General features: G+C 50.3%; 1 protein-coding gene across 50 annotated transcripts; it reads left to right on the top strand.

Moving 5' to 3' along the window:
- The first annotated feature begins 254 nt into the window (after positions 1 to 254).
- On the top strand, positions 255 to 15,136 carry MBD1 (methyl-CpG binding domain protein 1). Of its 50 annotated transcripts, none has more exons than XR_009222451.1 (18): positions 256 to 421; positions 1,865 to 1,999; positions 4,954 to 5,068; positions 5,165 to 5,331; positions 5,419 to 5,501; positions 5,655 to 5,695; positions 6,063 to 6,209; positions 6,304 to 6,432; positions 6,598 to 6,672; positions 6,792 to 6,908; positions 6,992 to 7,060; positions 7,660 to 7,827; positions 8,169 to 8,456; positions 8,550 to 8,687; positions 9,014 to 9,148; positions 9,235 to 9,317; positions 12,191 to 12,485; positions 13,933 to 14,015. XR_009222451.1 is itself a non-coding variant. In XM_058557112.1 (18 exons), the coding sequence occupies exons 2-17, from the start codon at positions 1,890 to 1,892 to the stop codon at positions 10,449 to 10,451; spliced, it is 1,905 nt and encodes a 634-aa protein (XP_058413095.1). In that variant the 5' UTR covers positions 256 to 421; positions 1,865 to 1,889; the 3' UTR covers positions 10,452 to 10,483; positions 12,191 to 12,255. The 50 variants fall into 50 exon arrangements, 49 of the variants coding, with proteins under 49 accessions (XP_058413070.1, XP_058413121.1, XP_058413095.1 ...); XM_058557112.1 differs by lacking the exon at positions 13,933 to 14,015 and adding an exon at positions 10,412 to 10,483 and having other exon boundaries at positions 12,191 to 12,255; XM_058557113.1 differs by lacking the exon at positions 13,933 to 14,015 and adding an exon at positions 10,412 to 10,483 and having other exon boundaries at positions 12,198 to 12,244.
- Positions 15,137 to 15,145: the final 9 nt, after the last annotated feature.

The following is a 15,145-nucleotide window of genomic DNA, read 5'->3' as shown; positions in this document are numbered from 1 at the left end:
CAAACGAGGAGGGCGGGGTGGGAAGAACGCGCCGGTTGGCGAAGCGAAGAGCGCAGGCGCTACAGGTCTCCGCTAGGGGCGCGAGCAGTAGTCGGACGTCAGCGAGCAAGCGCAGCAGGTCCCCGGCAAGGGACGCGCGCCGCTGCGGGACTCAGCACGCAGGCGCAGGGTCCTCCCTAGTAAGGGCTGGTGCCGGCACGGTATTAGCGCGCAGGCGTCCCGCCGGGGGCGGAGCCCAAGAAGCGGGCAGTGTATTTCCGGTTCCGGGAGCAACGAACGGCCGCGGCGGCGACAGCTACCGCTTGAGGAAGAGGCTGCGGAGGAGGAAGAGGAGCAGGGCAAGGCGGGAGTCACAGGCGGGACCGTTGTCATGGGTCCGCGGACCTAGAGCGGCGGGAGCTACCGGCCCGGTGCCGAACTGGTGAGACAGTCGTGGGGGTGGAAGTGGAGAGCGCTGAGGTGGAGGATGGGGAAGAATTGAGGCTCAGAACGCTGACGGAGAGGAATGAAGGGCCCTCAGGCCCATGAGTGGGAGGAATGGCGGCGTCGGAATATTGAAGGGGAGGAATGGGGAGATTTAGGCGGAGGGCGGGGAGGAATGGCGCTCGGAACACTGACAGTTGGTAGTGTCGGGATCCTAGACGAGGACGGAGAGCAATGGAGGAGGATTCGAACGCTGAGGGGAGACATCGGGGCCTTTCAGGTTAAGGAGAGACAAGTGAGGGTTCGGGACGCTGAGGGGGAGAATTGAGGGGCCCTCAGGTCAGTGAAGGGGAGAAAAGGGGGCGTTGCGATGCTGAAAGGGAGGAAGGAGGGACCCATATGGAAGACGAGGAGAAATAGGGAGTGAGAACGCTGACAGTTAGGGATGGCATGATCCTGACGCAGGAACAGAGAAGAATGGAGGCTTCGGAATGCTGAGGGAGAAGCCAGGGTCTCTCAGGCAGAGGAGAGGAAGGGAGGAGGAGAACGCTGAAGGGAAGGAGTGAGGGAACTTTTCAGCTGCAGAGGAGAGGAATAGGGAGGTTTGGGGGCTGAGACTGGGGAGTAGTTGTGGTTCAGAACACTGACAGAGAGGGGAAATAAGGAAGGGGAGGCTTTTAGGCTGAGGAACAGAAGGAATGAAGGCCTGTTCAGGTCAAGGATATGGAGGAGTTGGGGGCTCTCTGGCAGAGGACATGGAGGAGACTGGGGCAGTGACACTGAGGTAGCAGGATAAGAGGACATCAGATAGGGAAGAAATGGGAGGGTTAAAAGACGTAAAGAGAGCAGCTGGGGACTCCTGGGTCAAGGAAGGGAGTGAATAGGAGGTCAGAACACTGAGGTAGAGTACTAGGACCTCAGTCTGAGGACGAGCGGAATGGGGGCCTCTTGAGCTGAGGATGGGACGAATGAGGCCTCTCAGGCTGAGGATGGCGAGTATGGAGGTTTCGGGGTGACAGACGGGAGGAATAGCAACCAGTGGGTCACAGACAGAAGACAGAGAGATTGTCTCCTGGGCCTAGGACAGGGAGAAATGAGGGGGAAGGATGAAAGGTTCCTAGGTTGGCAGTGGGGAGAAACGATGGGCTCTCAGGCTGAGGATGGGGAGGAATAGGGGATACTGAGGAATCAGGATACTGAGGAATGAGGACCCTTGAATTGAGAATGGGGCTACCAAGTCAGGAAGGGGGAGGAGTGACAACCTCCTGGACCCAGGACAGGGAAGAACGGGGGTTTTCTCTTCCTTATATTGGCCAGTTGCCTGTGGCAGGTCCTAGGTCTTGGGCAAGCATTAATAGATACTAGTGGTTTGTGTGGTCTTGGTCACAACAGGTCCCCTCCTAGAGCCTTGGTTTCTCCCATTGCCTCCTCCACGTTGCAGGGTGCTGCTGCTTCCCGTGGCCCCAATGGCTGAAGACTGGCTGGACTGCCCAGCCCTGGGCCCCGGCTGGAAGCGCCGTGAGGTCTTTCGCAAGTCAGGTGCCACCTGTGGACGCTCAGACACCTATTACCAGAGGTACTGGGTGGGTTGTGGACAGAGTCGGGGTAGGGCTGAGCCTGGTTAGGCAGGGTGAAATCAAGGGGTGTGGTTAAATTTATGGGTGGGGTTAAAATTAGGTATATACAGTCAATCTTCATTATTTGCAGATTCCGTATTTGCAAATTCGTCTACTCCCTAAAATTTGTTTGTACCCCAAAGTCAATACTCACTGTGCTTTCATGGTCATTCGTGGATGTGCACAGAGCAGCAAAAAAATCTAAGTCACCTGATGCATGCATTCCTAGCTGCCGTTGAACGAGGGCCTTCTCATTTCAGCTCTTATGCTGTAAACAAGTGTTCTTTTCACAGTCTGCTTAATACCATGTTTTTCTCATTTTTGTACTTTTTGTTGGTGATTTTGCTGTTTGTGATGGCCCCCAAGCATAGTTCTGAAGTGCTATCTAGTGTTCTAAGTGCAAAAAGTTCATGATGTGCCATAAGGAGAAAAATATGTGTTAAATGAGCTTCGTTCAGGTGTGAGTTGCAGTGGTGTTGGCTGGGAGTTCAATGTTAATGAATCAGAAACACTGTATATCTAGAAAGAAAAGAGGAAATATGCCTATTTGTACATGAAGCTGCTCCAGAAAGTGCTAAAGTAACATCTATAGTATGTGATGAAGCCAAGGAAAAGGTAAAAAGTGGCTAGATTTGTGGATCTGTGAGATGTCCAGTGAAATAAAGTGTAATGGACAGTGTTGTGAGGCTGAAAGCCAAGGACAGTGACAGTCGTGTTACCCAGGGTTAGGAAAATGTTAAACCTATCTGAGCTAGTGCTGGCTGGTTCACACATTTCAAAAGGTGATAGATACATCATGAAAAATGTTAAATTTGTGTGCAAGGCAGGTTCTGCAGATCAAGTTTCCAGAAGAATTTTAAAAAATACCTGCTAAGTGTTATTCGGGAAAAGAGTTATGTTGAAGAGTAGGTTTTCAATGCTGATAAGACTGGCTTGTTTTACCAAGTGTCAGTGCAGATAATCAATGATCATTCTATAGTAAAGTAAAGACGAGAGCTTTATTCGTGACAAAACTGAGGATTATAGCCCGGGAGTCACAACCTTCAAAAGTGAAGAAAGTGCCCTGGAGAAGAGCGGTTTTTGGCACAGTTATATACCATTTCAAAACAAAGATACATACATCAAGCATGACGGACACATTCCTTCAAGGGTTCAAGGAGCACATACACAGCAGATCAACATGACTCTGGTGTCATGGGAAGGGAGACTCATCTTCAGAGAATACTGACATCATAAGAAGGGAGGCATTTATTCATTATCTTCAAAGAGTACATTCCTTAGGGTAATAATTAAAACAGATGTGCAATGTGCCTTTGACAGGCTGTAAGTGGGGCTTCTCTGGTTCAAATAAAATTCAGGCCAGATCAAGTTTAAACCAGAATGGCTTCCCCATATACTTCAATATATAAAATTTCTTATGTCAAAGGACGTTGGCAAAGGAACCTATGTAACACAGATGGCCTCCAAAGCTCCTGGCTTTAAGTCATTCAGAGGCCATGCAGTTCATTATTTGTAAGATGGGTATATTAAATAGGGTGTCTTTAAACAGAAACACATAAAACAAGGTTACATATTGATCACTTGACAAAAGTGTTGTGACCAGAGGCTTGCAGGAACCTAACTTGTAGTTCCACTAGGAGCAGTTGTTTTGTATTTACTAATGTAGTGTTCAAGGTGACTTTATAGAACGTAACTACCATGAATAATGAGAATCGACTATAAATATGTAAACGTACATGTTTATCAACAGTTTATGCTTAAGGATTTAAGGTGTTTAAGGATACATTAGTGATGTACTTATTAAGTTTTTTACACTCTTCCTGAACTGTTTTTATATCTAAGTTGCTGTTTTCCTGAAGGAATATAGTAAAATTATAAATACAATTACATTTGTTTATATTTAGTTGTAAATTTATTTTCATATTTGCAACTTGGATAAAACTTTCAAAGTTTATAAATATAAGTGTAATTATCAACAACTGTAAAAGATCAGAGATTTTACCCTAATTAGGGCAAAGTAACAGGTGGGTATGTCACAGTTTTGTGGATGCTGGTAGGAGATATGAGACTCCTAGGTCAGAGATGAAAGACAGTTTACTACTCACAGCAATAGCAGTATCCAGAATATCAGTTTTGTGCCAGTTCCCCTAACACCAGTTCCCAGAGGGTAACATGAAGAGGGCTAACTACCACCTGCACATACACTGGATTGTGTTGTAGGAAAGGAACCCTGAGTTTAAGGAATCTAATTTTTTATAATGTTAGGACGGTAAGGATGCCTTCCGTTTACTGTGGAAGGAGACCCTATCTCTTATCTTCCAAGGCTGTTTGCTCTACAAACATCCTTGAAAAGACAGTTCATAACAAAGGACAACCAGTGCCACTCTGGCAAGACATGCAGAAATGCAGGAGACCTGTGGAGTATCGTCTCCCAACACCAGTTATTTATACTTTATTTTGTATGTAGTTGCATTCATTTGTTTACACATATATTTGTGTATGTACATTTATTTACATGTGTATTTTTCAACATTTGTTTATTTAAGTTTACTTGTTTATATATTTAGTATGTGATGCTAACATATTTACATGCTGTTTGATATATTTGTGTTCCTATTTGTGTTTATTTTCACCTATATAGAATACCGTTAGTAGCATATGTTATAAATATGTGCATATTTGCATTTGTATTATTTATTAGTGTTCGTGTACATGCTGGTATTTATACACCTTTTGTATTCCTGCTGTTCAGGGTTATTTGTAGTAGGGCCTGATGAGGGCTTCCAGGCTGGTCTCAGGCTGCCTCCTGTATCCCACCAGCCTGCAGGCCTCTTCACCAGCCCAGTGGGAGGATTATGTGGGTGGAGTAGTGGTGGCTCCAGCTGGGTACCAACTCATCCTGGCCCACCCCCAGCCCTACAGGAGACAGGATCCGAAGCAAAGTTGAGCTGACCCGATACCTGGGTCCTGCGTGTGACCTCACCCTCTTCGACTTCAAACAAGGCGTCCTGTGCTATCCAACTCCCAAGGTACTACACAATGCGGGGTACCCAGGCTGGAGTGGTTGAGCCACCTAACACCCACCCACTGACCTACAATCTTCTTGCCTTTGCTCTCATCTCTAGGCCCATTCCTTGGCTGTCCCCAGCAAGAAGCAGAAGAAGCCTTCAAGGCCAGCCAAGGCTCGGAAACGTCAGGTTGGACCTCAGAGGAGTGAGGTCAGGAAGGAGGCCCCAGGGGATGAGACCAAGGCTGACACTGACACAGCTCCAGCTTCGCTCCCTGCACCCGAGTGAGTGTTGGCCCAAAGTGAGCCAAGTGGGTGAAGGTTGTGGTTGGGTGTGCACTCAGAGCTCTACACCCATGTTTCCCATCCCAGGTGCTGTGAGAACTGTGGAATTAGCTTCTCAGGGGATGGTATCCGAAGGCAGCGGCTCAAGACGTTGTGCAAGGACTGCCGAGGTGAGTGGACCCTAGGGTACTAGGAGATAGGAGCTGGAGCAAGCCCGGTGTCAGGCTGGAGGTTGAATGTGGATGTCAGGGCAGAGGCAGTGGATGAGGTCAGATATCTGATGCTCCCTTTACACTTCTCTTCTTCCCTCCCCCTCCCCCCAGCGCAGAGAATTGCCTTCAACCGGGAGCAGAGGATGTTTAAGGTAAGCACTACCTGCCGCCTCCTCACAAGTGTGTGGTGGGAGCAGGATGTGGTGGGGGTTGATGGAGGGTCTGAAGGAATGGTGATGGATCCACAGGGTATCAAAGTCATTTTGTAGGGAGCTGCCATGGTCAGCAGACAGTAATGGGAATTAGTAGACACAGCGATGAGGTTAACAGGACCAGTAGACGTTGTGATGTCCTCCATGATGCAGCTAATCAGTAGTTATCAGATACAGTGATGAGGCCAATAGAGGACTAGGAGACATGGTGATGGAGGCTAATGTGGGATCAGCAGACACATGAGGGGCAGTGCTCCTAGAGCCACTCTGCCTGGGCCTGTGACCTTGCCCCACCCATTCCTGGCAGCGAGTGGGCTGTGGGGAGTGTGCAGCCTGCCAGGTAACCGAGGACTGCGGGGCCTGCTCCACCTGCCTTCTGCAGCTGCCCCAAGACGTGGCCTCGGGGCTGTTCTGCAAGTGTGAGCGGAGACGGTGCCTCCGAATTGTGGAAAGGGTGAGTCGGGCAGGTGGGGTGGGCCCAAGGCTCACCCCAGCCCCTGGCCCTCAAAGCCCTGGCCCTATGCATCACCCTTCTGGTCCCCCTACAGAGCCGAGGATGTGGAGTGTGCCGGGGCTGTCAAACTCGAGAGGACTGTGGCCGTTGCCGAGTTTGCCTTCGCCCTCCCCGCCCTGGTCTCAGGCGCCAGTGGAAGTGCATCCAGCGGCGCTGCCTACGGGTGAGACAGGCTGGAGGGGCCAGGGCTGGGGCAGAGCTCATTCTGCTGTTGAAATTGCTGCTGCTGCTGCTTCCTCCCAACCTGGCCTTGGCCACCTCATGTCTTCCTTTCTTTCCCACCCTACGCTCACCTCCCTGGCCCCATCTACCTGCCCCTGTCTGCCAGCACCTTGCCCATCGCCTCCGTTGCCACCATCAGCGATGTCAACGACGCCCTCCCCTAGCTGTGGCTCCCCCTGCTGTGAGTGCCCCATCCCCCCACCCCCGCCTGCCTGTCCAACGCATGCTTCTTGCACAGGGCGGGGTCCTGTGTCTGCCCAGTGCCACCAAGCCCAAACTACCCTTTTGGCTTTCTCCCAGGGTAAACATGGCCGCCGCAGGGGAGGCTGCGACTCCAAGATGGCTGCCAAGCGGCGTCCCCAAACCCAGCCACTGCCTCCACCTCCCCCATCTCAGCCTCAAGAATCCCCAGAGCTGGTGAGGCCCTGGTGGGCAGGGGGAAGGCACAACCCTAGCTTCACCCAGTACCTGCCCTGACCCCACCCCATTTGCCTCTGCAGCACCCCAGAGCCCTGGTCCCCTCGCCACCTGCCGAGTTCATCTATTACTGTGTAGACGAGGACGAGCTAGTGAGTGGCCCCACCCTACCTGGACAAGCCTAGACTTTCCCAGGGCACTTGGTTAACTCTAAAGACGCAGATCTTGCAATGGGCCTAAAAGGGACCAGCAAGGCACAGTAATGGGTACAAGTATGGGATGAGCAGACAATGGGGGAGCAACTAATATGGGATCACCAGGTGCAGTGACAGTACCTGATGTCAGATGGACCAGCACTCTCATGGGGCAAATAGAGGGAGAACTGGCACAGCGACCAGAGTTCACGTAGGCTGTGCAGACGTATAGGCACACTGATGGGAGCTAAGAGAGGGTCAGCAAAATCCTGCTGGAGGCGGGGATCAAAGACATTGTATTGGTAGCTATTGGAGGACTGGTAGGTAGAGTGATAGATACTGTGTTGGAGCAGCCACAATCCTAGTGGTATCGAGGGTCATCCGGTACAGTGATAGTGCCTGATGTTGGACTAGCAGACACTGAGGTGTGACTAGTGGGGAGTCAGGTTAAGACCGGTGTGCAACCCAGTGCCCTGTGATGGGGCTAGTAGAGGAGCAACAGGAACAGCACTGTAATAGTCCTAGTGACTGTAACCTGCATTTCTCCTGTCCTCCAGCAGCCTTACACGAATCGCCGGCAAAACCGCAAGTGTGGGGCCTGTGCAGCCTGCCTGCGGCGGATGGACTGTGGCCACTGTGACTTCTGCTGTGACAAGCCCAAATTTGGGGGCAGCAATCAGAAGCGCCAAAAGTGTCGTTGGCGCCAGTGCCTGCAGTTTGCCATGGTGAGTGGGGCAGGGTCAGGTGGGCAGGGTAAGTTGGGCCAGGGCCCCCAGTACCTGGGGGTGGTGGGTTGGGCAGGTCAGATAGGTCCTGCAACTTCAGAGGGATGGGCAAAAGCAATGGGTTTGGCCAAGGATGAGCAGACATTGTGCTGGGGTAAATGAGGAATCTGGGTGGTTCTGGCATTGCTAGCAGGAGGCAAGCAGGCTCAGTGATGAGGGGCTCATATGTAAGCAGATTTTGTGCTGCGACTGATGAGGGATTAGCAGGCACGTTGATCAGGACGGGGTGGTGTGGTCAGTCATTGCACCAGGTGGCCATAACACTCCATCGTTCCTCCCAGAAGCGGCTGCTGCCAAGTGTCCGGGCAGGGTCTGAGGATGGGGCAGGGTTGCCTCCACCTTACCCTCGTCGAAAGAGGCCTAGCTCTACACGACGGCCCCGTCTGAAGCCCCCCTTGGCCACGCCGACAGCCCGACCAGACCGTGCCAAGACTCCAATGAAGCAGGAAGCAGGCAGTGGCTTTGTACTGCCCCCACCTGGCACCGACCTTGTGTTCTTACGGGAGGGTGCAAGCAGTCCTGTGCAGGTGCCTGGCCCTGCCCCAGCTTCCAGAGAAGCCGTATTGCAGGTGAGGGCCCCACCTTATCCTGCTTTTCCCAACCCCACCCAGCATCATGCCAGGAAGCTGGGACCAAGTCTGCTGCAATCCTCCTTCACGCAGGAGGCCCAGTGCCCTGGCCTGAGTTGGGTTGTGGCCTTACCCCAGGTGAAGCAAGAGAAGGCGGATGCCCAGGAAGACTGGACACCGGGCACAGCCGTCCTGACTTCTCCTGTATTGCTGCCTGGCTGCCCCAGCAAGGTGGGGGTCAGTGATGAGTGGTCATGACAGTGGTTTTTGAAGAGAGCAATAGGTGTGCTGATTGCAACCTCTCCACAGAATTACCCCGCCTGTCTGACAGATGCCCCATCCTCCCCAGGCAACCAGCTTTGCTTGCTTTGCTGCCCAGCTAACAGAAAAATGGAAATCTGTGAGGAATGAGAAAAGTTTGTAGGCAGAGAGCTAGTTTTTCTGTGCTGAAGTGTGACAGTGGGATTTGTCAGCACAGTGCCAGATTGGCTGATAGAGACTCTTTCCTCAGGCCAACCCTGTCCTTCTGACTGCTGCCCGTTTCCCACCTCTCTCAGGCAGTAGACCCAGGCCTGCCATCTGTGAAGCAAGAGCCACCCGACCCTGAGGAGGACAAGGGAAAGGAGAGCAAGGATGACTCCGCCTCTGACTCAGCCCCAGAGGAGGAGGCAGGAGGGGCTGGCACACCCGTGGTCAGTGCTGGGGGACACCTCACCCTGCCCTGACCCTGCTTTAGCTCCACCGACCACGTTGACCCATGATATTAATTCTTTCCCAGATCACGGAGATTTTCAGCCTGGGTGGAACCCGCCTTCGGGACACAGCAGTCTGGTTGCCAAGGTGTGCCCCGCACAGTGAGAGGTGGGGATGGGGTGGGTGCCGGTCAGATGTGGGCCCTGAGTTTTGAAAGTACAGCCAGCAATTTGGCAGGGTGCAGTGGGAAGTAAAGGCCCCATACCGCTGCACCAATCATCAGTGAGGGGATATGTGTAGGACCCTAGAGATTTCTCCTGAGGTCCAGGGCAGGGCTCTCCTTGGGGATATGGTGGGGGAGAGGACTTGGTGCCCTGTGATGAGATTTGAAAGAAAAAGGAAGATAAGGAAAGCCTGGTCCCCATCTCCCTAAGAAAATCCAGCAGGGATCAGACTTAATATATAAATTTTTATTCAGAGAATCATCATTTGGGGTCTTGAAGGACTTTGGAGTCTCCAAGAGATGATAAGGTGGGCTGGGCAGTGGTAGATGGGTAGGAGATCTGGATCTGTGAACTTGGGCTAGTCTTGCACCTTCTGGAGTATCCTCTGTGGAGGGGGTTAGACTGTGTTTCTTGAGCCTTTCCTGAGCCTGTTGAGGTTATTAACAGTTTCAGCTGGTGTACAGCACTGTCCCTGCAGGCCTGGCAATAGGACAAAGGATAGGTGCCTATAAGGACTGGGATGGTGGGAGGAGGACAGGGAAATGCTGTTTGCTGCAGAATGTTGACAGGCCCTGCACAGAGCTACAGACACAGGCAGCGTAAACTGTTGGCCTAAGCACCTGGATTCATTTATTCCTACAAACTAGTTTCTGCAAGCCAGAAACTCCTCCATCTGCACTTGGGCAGTTACAGAGGTGCTGACTGAGTCTCTGCTGGGTACACTGCAGTGTGGGAGATAACAGCAGTGAATACAATGACCCTGGAAGGCTTATCCTTCGGGACACAAAGGATTCCTGCCTTCATGGAGCTTATAATCTAACTGGGGAAACAATCTCTCTACGCATGAAATCATTACATACTAACAGAGGAGGTAATGACGTGCTACGTTGTTTGTAATGGAAGATTTTAGAAGAGAGAGAAGGGATAATTAAGGGGAAATAGATTGTGGACACAGAATAGTAGGCAATGGTTTTGTGATGCTCCATTTGGCACACAGTGAACTTCATTCAACATACAGACCTGCTCCCTCTCCTCTAGGTCCAAGGACCTTAAAAAACGTGGAGCTAGAAAGCAGTAGACTGGAGGCTTCTGCAGACTGTAGGATTCAAGGTGATATTTACAGACCGACTTTATGAGAGACAACACTGATCTACTCAGAGGCTGGACCATAGATCGGGGGGCTTTTGTAGGAGTCATTAGGAACTGGAAAACCTACCACCAAACCAGAGGAGCAGGCCTGTTCAGTACTTTGAGCTTATAGAGGAAGTAAGCAGAAAAGGAAGAGAGACTAGAAAGTTGGTGCATCTGCTCCAACTGGTGCAAATCCCAGGACCCTGAGTGTGACAAGAAGTGTGAATATTAAGGATGGGGGAGCTGGGGTGGAGGATGGGATATAATTAAAGCCACTACAAAACAGCGTGAACAAGCCACCTTCATAAATGATTTTAAATGGCTTCTGGATGAGACCTGGCAGTATCTCTAAACATTTTCTCAGGGAGACAGCAATTGAAAATGTAATGTTAATAAATGAGGAAAGGAACTGCTATTTGGTGAGTTCCTCCTATGGACCTAATGTATTTAATCCTCAAAACAGTCTTTTTATGAAGACGTTGATTTTGCCCATTTTTACAGATGGGAAAACTGAGACTCAGAGAAATTAAATAACTTGTCTAGTGTAAAACAGCTAGTATTGATAGAGCCTAGAGTCAAACCCAGGTTATAAAAGCCGTGTTTTTTAAGCCACTAAACTGTAAACTGTAATCCTATATTCAATAACATGTAATAATAACAAGTTTCCCATGACCTTGAAAACAAGGTGGATTACTTTAAGCATTTTTAACAAATCCCTTACACTGCTGCCTCTAGTGAGGTTTAGGGAGTGCCATGGCTGTATGGATGGGGTCACCTTGTCAGAGCATCCATGCATCCAGAGACTGGGTTATTCCCAGGCCTTGGGTGCTGTGTAGGATTCTTCAAACCCTGAATGGCATCCTTCCCCACTGGCTGCTGTCCGTTTTGCTTGTTACCCTCCCTCCCCCTCTTCAGGAAAAACAGTCTTCAGAAGTAAAGCTGCCAGCCTGGCTCATCTTCACTGACAACTTGCATCCCCTGCCCCTTGATAACTTTTGTGCCTGGTTTCTTCTCTCAGCCCATCTAGTAGGAGTCTGAGTTCCCGCTTCGAGTCTTGCCTAAGGGCCAGTCTTGGCTCAGCCCTGTCTCACTGTCCGTTTTTTGTAAAGTGCCAAAAAGATTAGATTGTGATTCTTTGCTTAGCCAGCTTACATGGCTGAGACTGAGTGCTTGCCTCCTTAAATTCTGTAGCCTATGTACTTCTCTTGACTTACTCCAGTCCCAGCCCTGCAGCTTTAGATAATTCAGATGTAGATTAGCCATTTCCCTGCTGTGACTCATGATACAGCCCTATGCCACCCTCCTCTGCACCTTCCTTTGCCTCCCTCGACCTACTTCAGCCAGAGTCAAGACTGGATCATTTTCTGGTATTGTTTTGCTCCCCCCAGGATCCAAACACCCAACCCTAGTATTCTGGTAATTTTGAAAGTGATGTCCTAAAAGTGAAATTTATTTGATTGGCATTCTGACTCATGAGATGAGAGTCTGGTTACCATGTTTATCATGCTTCAGTCAGAAAAGCAGCATTACTAATATAAAGATTTTATATATATATATACACACACACACACACACATATATATATTAAGGGATTTATTATAGGGATTTGACCTTAGGCAGTTGTGGGAGCTGGTTAAACAGGCTCTGTGAGGCTGTTGTCTTTGCATCTAATGCTGGAGCTTGAAGTCTGCAGGGCAGGCAATCGGGAAGGGAAGATGGACATAAAGTGTGGGAGACCAAGGACATATTGGCGCCCACGAGCACGAGCTGGAACCCACGAGGATGGCCTGGAACCCATGTCAGTCTCTCACCACCTCCAACTTCGATGATGTGGGTGTCCTGCAGAAGAAGCTGGTGCCCTTCATCACAGAGTTAAATATGCGTCTGGCCCGGGAATTAGAGAAGCTGAAGGAAGATTCCGGGGAAGGTGGAGCAGCTGCAGGCCTGGCTGCAGGCCTGCCTGCTGCCCCACACCAACGAGGTGAGCCAGCAGATATATGACAACATGTGTGAACTGCAACAGCGCCTGGTGCCCCTGCACCAGCCTTTCAAGTGTAAAAACAGTATGCTGCTGCTTCACTTCTGCCCTCCAATTATCACGCAGAATGTCTCTGGTGGCCCATCCTAACTGGAAGCATACAGGGAAGGGAGTTCTGGGAAACGTAGCCTAGTCAAGGTGACACGTTACAAAGCCACCCTGCCATGAATCAGCTCCCAAGGGTCTCACTGCTCACCTGAGGATAACTTGATAAAGCTACGTTGCTGAAAATGCAAAGCTGAAGACCATGGATTTCATGGTGACCCCAGCAAGTACAGAAATTCTGTCAAGCCCACCCAGAAAAAACTTGCTGGTCTCGGCTATTTTTGTGTCATTCAAGTATTGAGAACCCAGCCCATGGTAGGCACTGCACTTAATACTAGGATACAGGAATGAGAAAGATATAGTCCATACAATTTTATTAAATGCATCAATATGTATTACAAATGGTGAATGGATTTCCAACTTTATCATGGAATTTAGTGGTGAAAATAGAGAATTCAGGAAACTATCAGGAGGACAGCCCTTGCTTGAACCTTGTTGGGGCACAATAGGAATTGGAAATAATATGGTTTCTATGTCTAAGCTGTTGTATTTTAAAGTTATTTTTAAATGATTTATATTGTCCTATTTACTGATTCGTATACTTAGTGTTTCTTTTGGGAGTGTCTTGATGGTGATAACAGTGTTAACGGCCTCTGAGAAACTGGGATAGTGGGTGGCAAGATCAAGGTCAGGTTCCATCCAAGGGCCTTGGGTGAATCTCTCCTCTAGGCCTCCGCAGGGATTTGGCTAAAGGCCAAGGCTTACCGCGGCGGGCGGCGGGTCGGTCCCTCCCAGCTCGAATAGGCCCGCCAGGGGGCGCCGGGACCGCGGTCATCCCACCGGAGCTCAGAGACGGCGGCCCTGGGGCGTGGCCTCCGCCCGCCGACGTTTCCTTGGGCCAGCCCAGAGGGAAGCCGAGTCCCCCTCACGTAGTGGTAAAACAGGCAAAACCCAACCAGAGTTAAAATGTCAGGCTCGCCCGGGGTGAGGTGGCGGCACGACGAGCTCGGGACCGACGATAGGACGTTCGAGGGCAGCCGGGTGTCACCAAGAGTCGGCTTCCCACGCGCCGAAAACTTCGACGGGGCCTTCCGGGCAGTACGATCTTGGGGGTTCCTGAGCCGGTTCCCTGAATCTCAGCGGCTTCGCCCAAACCGCGCGGCTGGCTTAGGGCGTTTTCACTGCCTCCCATCTTCCCCAGGGGTGTGGTGTGAGGGGCGGTTCCTCCCAGGCCAGCCGGCGGGCGAGGTCCCCGTGGGACGCGAAGATCAAGGAACTGGCCCTCAGGACTCTGTCCAGGGAACCGAGCTGACCATCTAATTTCTGTCTTTTTTGTTTGTTTCAGGCTACGTAAACTCTTAGCAGTAAATGAAAATGAGTATTTTACCGAACTGCAATTGAAAGAAGAAGCATTATAGGAGAAAAAAGACAAAATAATTATTAAAAGAGATTATTAAAAGAGAAGAGAGACATTATTTTGTGGCTGAAAAGCTGAACCAGCAATTCAGGAATTGGAATCCAAATCTAGAAACGTACCACATACAAAATCTGAAGTGGGTGGATCACAAATGATTAAGGAATGCTAATTTACAGTAAATTGCGGCCTTCAGACGGGATACATAGTTATACTTTGGTTATTACTACACGTCAGTGACTGACTAGGTACTGTTTTTTTCCTGTGCTCTAGTGCTGTATGCTCAACCCGGCTTGAGAAGGAGAGTACCAAAGTGTCATTCTTAATTGGCTTTTAGGTATTAACTACCACCTTGCTCTTAACTGGAAGTACAGCTGTGGTCTCCACCTGTGCTGAGGCCCCTTCTAGGGTCCCTGATCTGTGTTGCCTGTTCCCCTGCCTGGAATCTGGATTCTCAGGGCCTGATTACCTACCCTTCTCATCCCATGTCCTGATCCTGGTCCACTGTGACCCCTGACTCAGACTCTTGGTCTTATTTTACCCAGCCAGGTTGTGTCACTGCACTACTGGCCTATCTGATCAGCACCCCCATCCCAGGGTACCCTGAGTCTAAGCCCTGGTTTCTGCCCAGTGTAGTAGGATGATTAATAACAGACGTATCATTACTGGTTAGAGATATTGTGAGGTTCAAAAGTTTTATGTGTGAAAATACCTTGCAAATTACTGTAAAGAACTAAACAAATATAAGGTTGTCCTGTGATGATTACTACCATCATCATAGAGATGGCCACAAAATTTAACCTCCCCACAAAATGTCCACTAACCTTTCTCATGCTTTTAGACCGATTACAGGATATAAATAGCAAAGTCAATTGGAGTATATTATATCTTCGCTTTCACTTCGGGTAAAGGAGGCTTTTTTCTGCTGTTCTCACGATTCCTAAAGGAAGGGAGCAAGGTTGGCCGGAGGCCTGGCCAAGGGCGGGGTGAGGACTGCGCCGACTCAGCTCCTCGGCTCCGGGAGGAAGTTGCGAGTGCCGGCGTCTGGTCACCATGGTGACGGCACCAGTTTCCGCCTCACCCACCTACTCCTCACTCCGAGACGTGCACCATGGCAACCAGATCTCTGTGTTGCGGAAACTGG

The sequence above is a fragment of the Diceros bicornis genome, chromosome 16, assembly GCF_020826845.1.
Source record: "Diceros bicornis minor isolate mBicDic1 chromosome 16, mDicBic1.mat.cur, whole genome shotgun sequence".
Lineage (NCBI taxonomy): Eukaryota > Metazoa > Chordata > Mammalia > Perissodactyla > Rhinocerotidae > Diceros > Diceros bicornis.
This window is presented reverse-complemented; position numbering and strand designations above follow the sequence as displayed.

Excerpts from the sequence above, each read along its gene's own strand:
- MBD1 (XM_058557085.1), top strand. The coding sequence starts at position 1,890 with ATGGCTGAAGACTGGCTGGACTGCCCAGCCCTGGGCCCCGGCTGGAAG. Across the intron at positions 8,457-8,549 it reads CCAGAGAAGCCGTATTGCAG|GAGGCCCAGTGCCCTGGCCT; the intron begins GTGAGGGCCCCA and ends TCCTTCACGCAG. Across the intron at positions 9,149-9,234 it reads GAGGGGCTGGCACACCCGTG|ATCACGGAGATTTTCAGCCT; the intron begins GTCAGTGCTGGG and ends ATTCTTTCCCAG.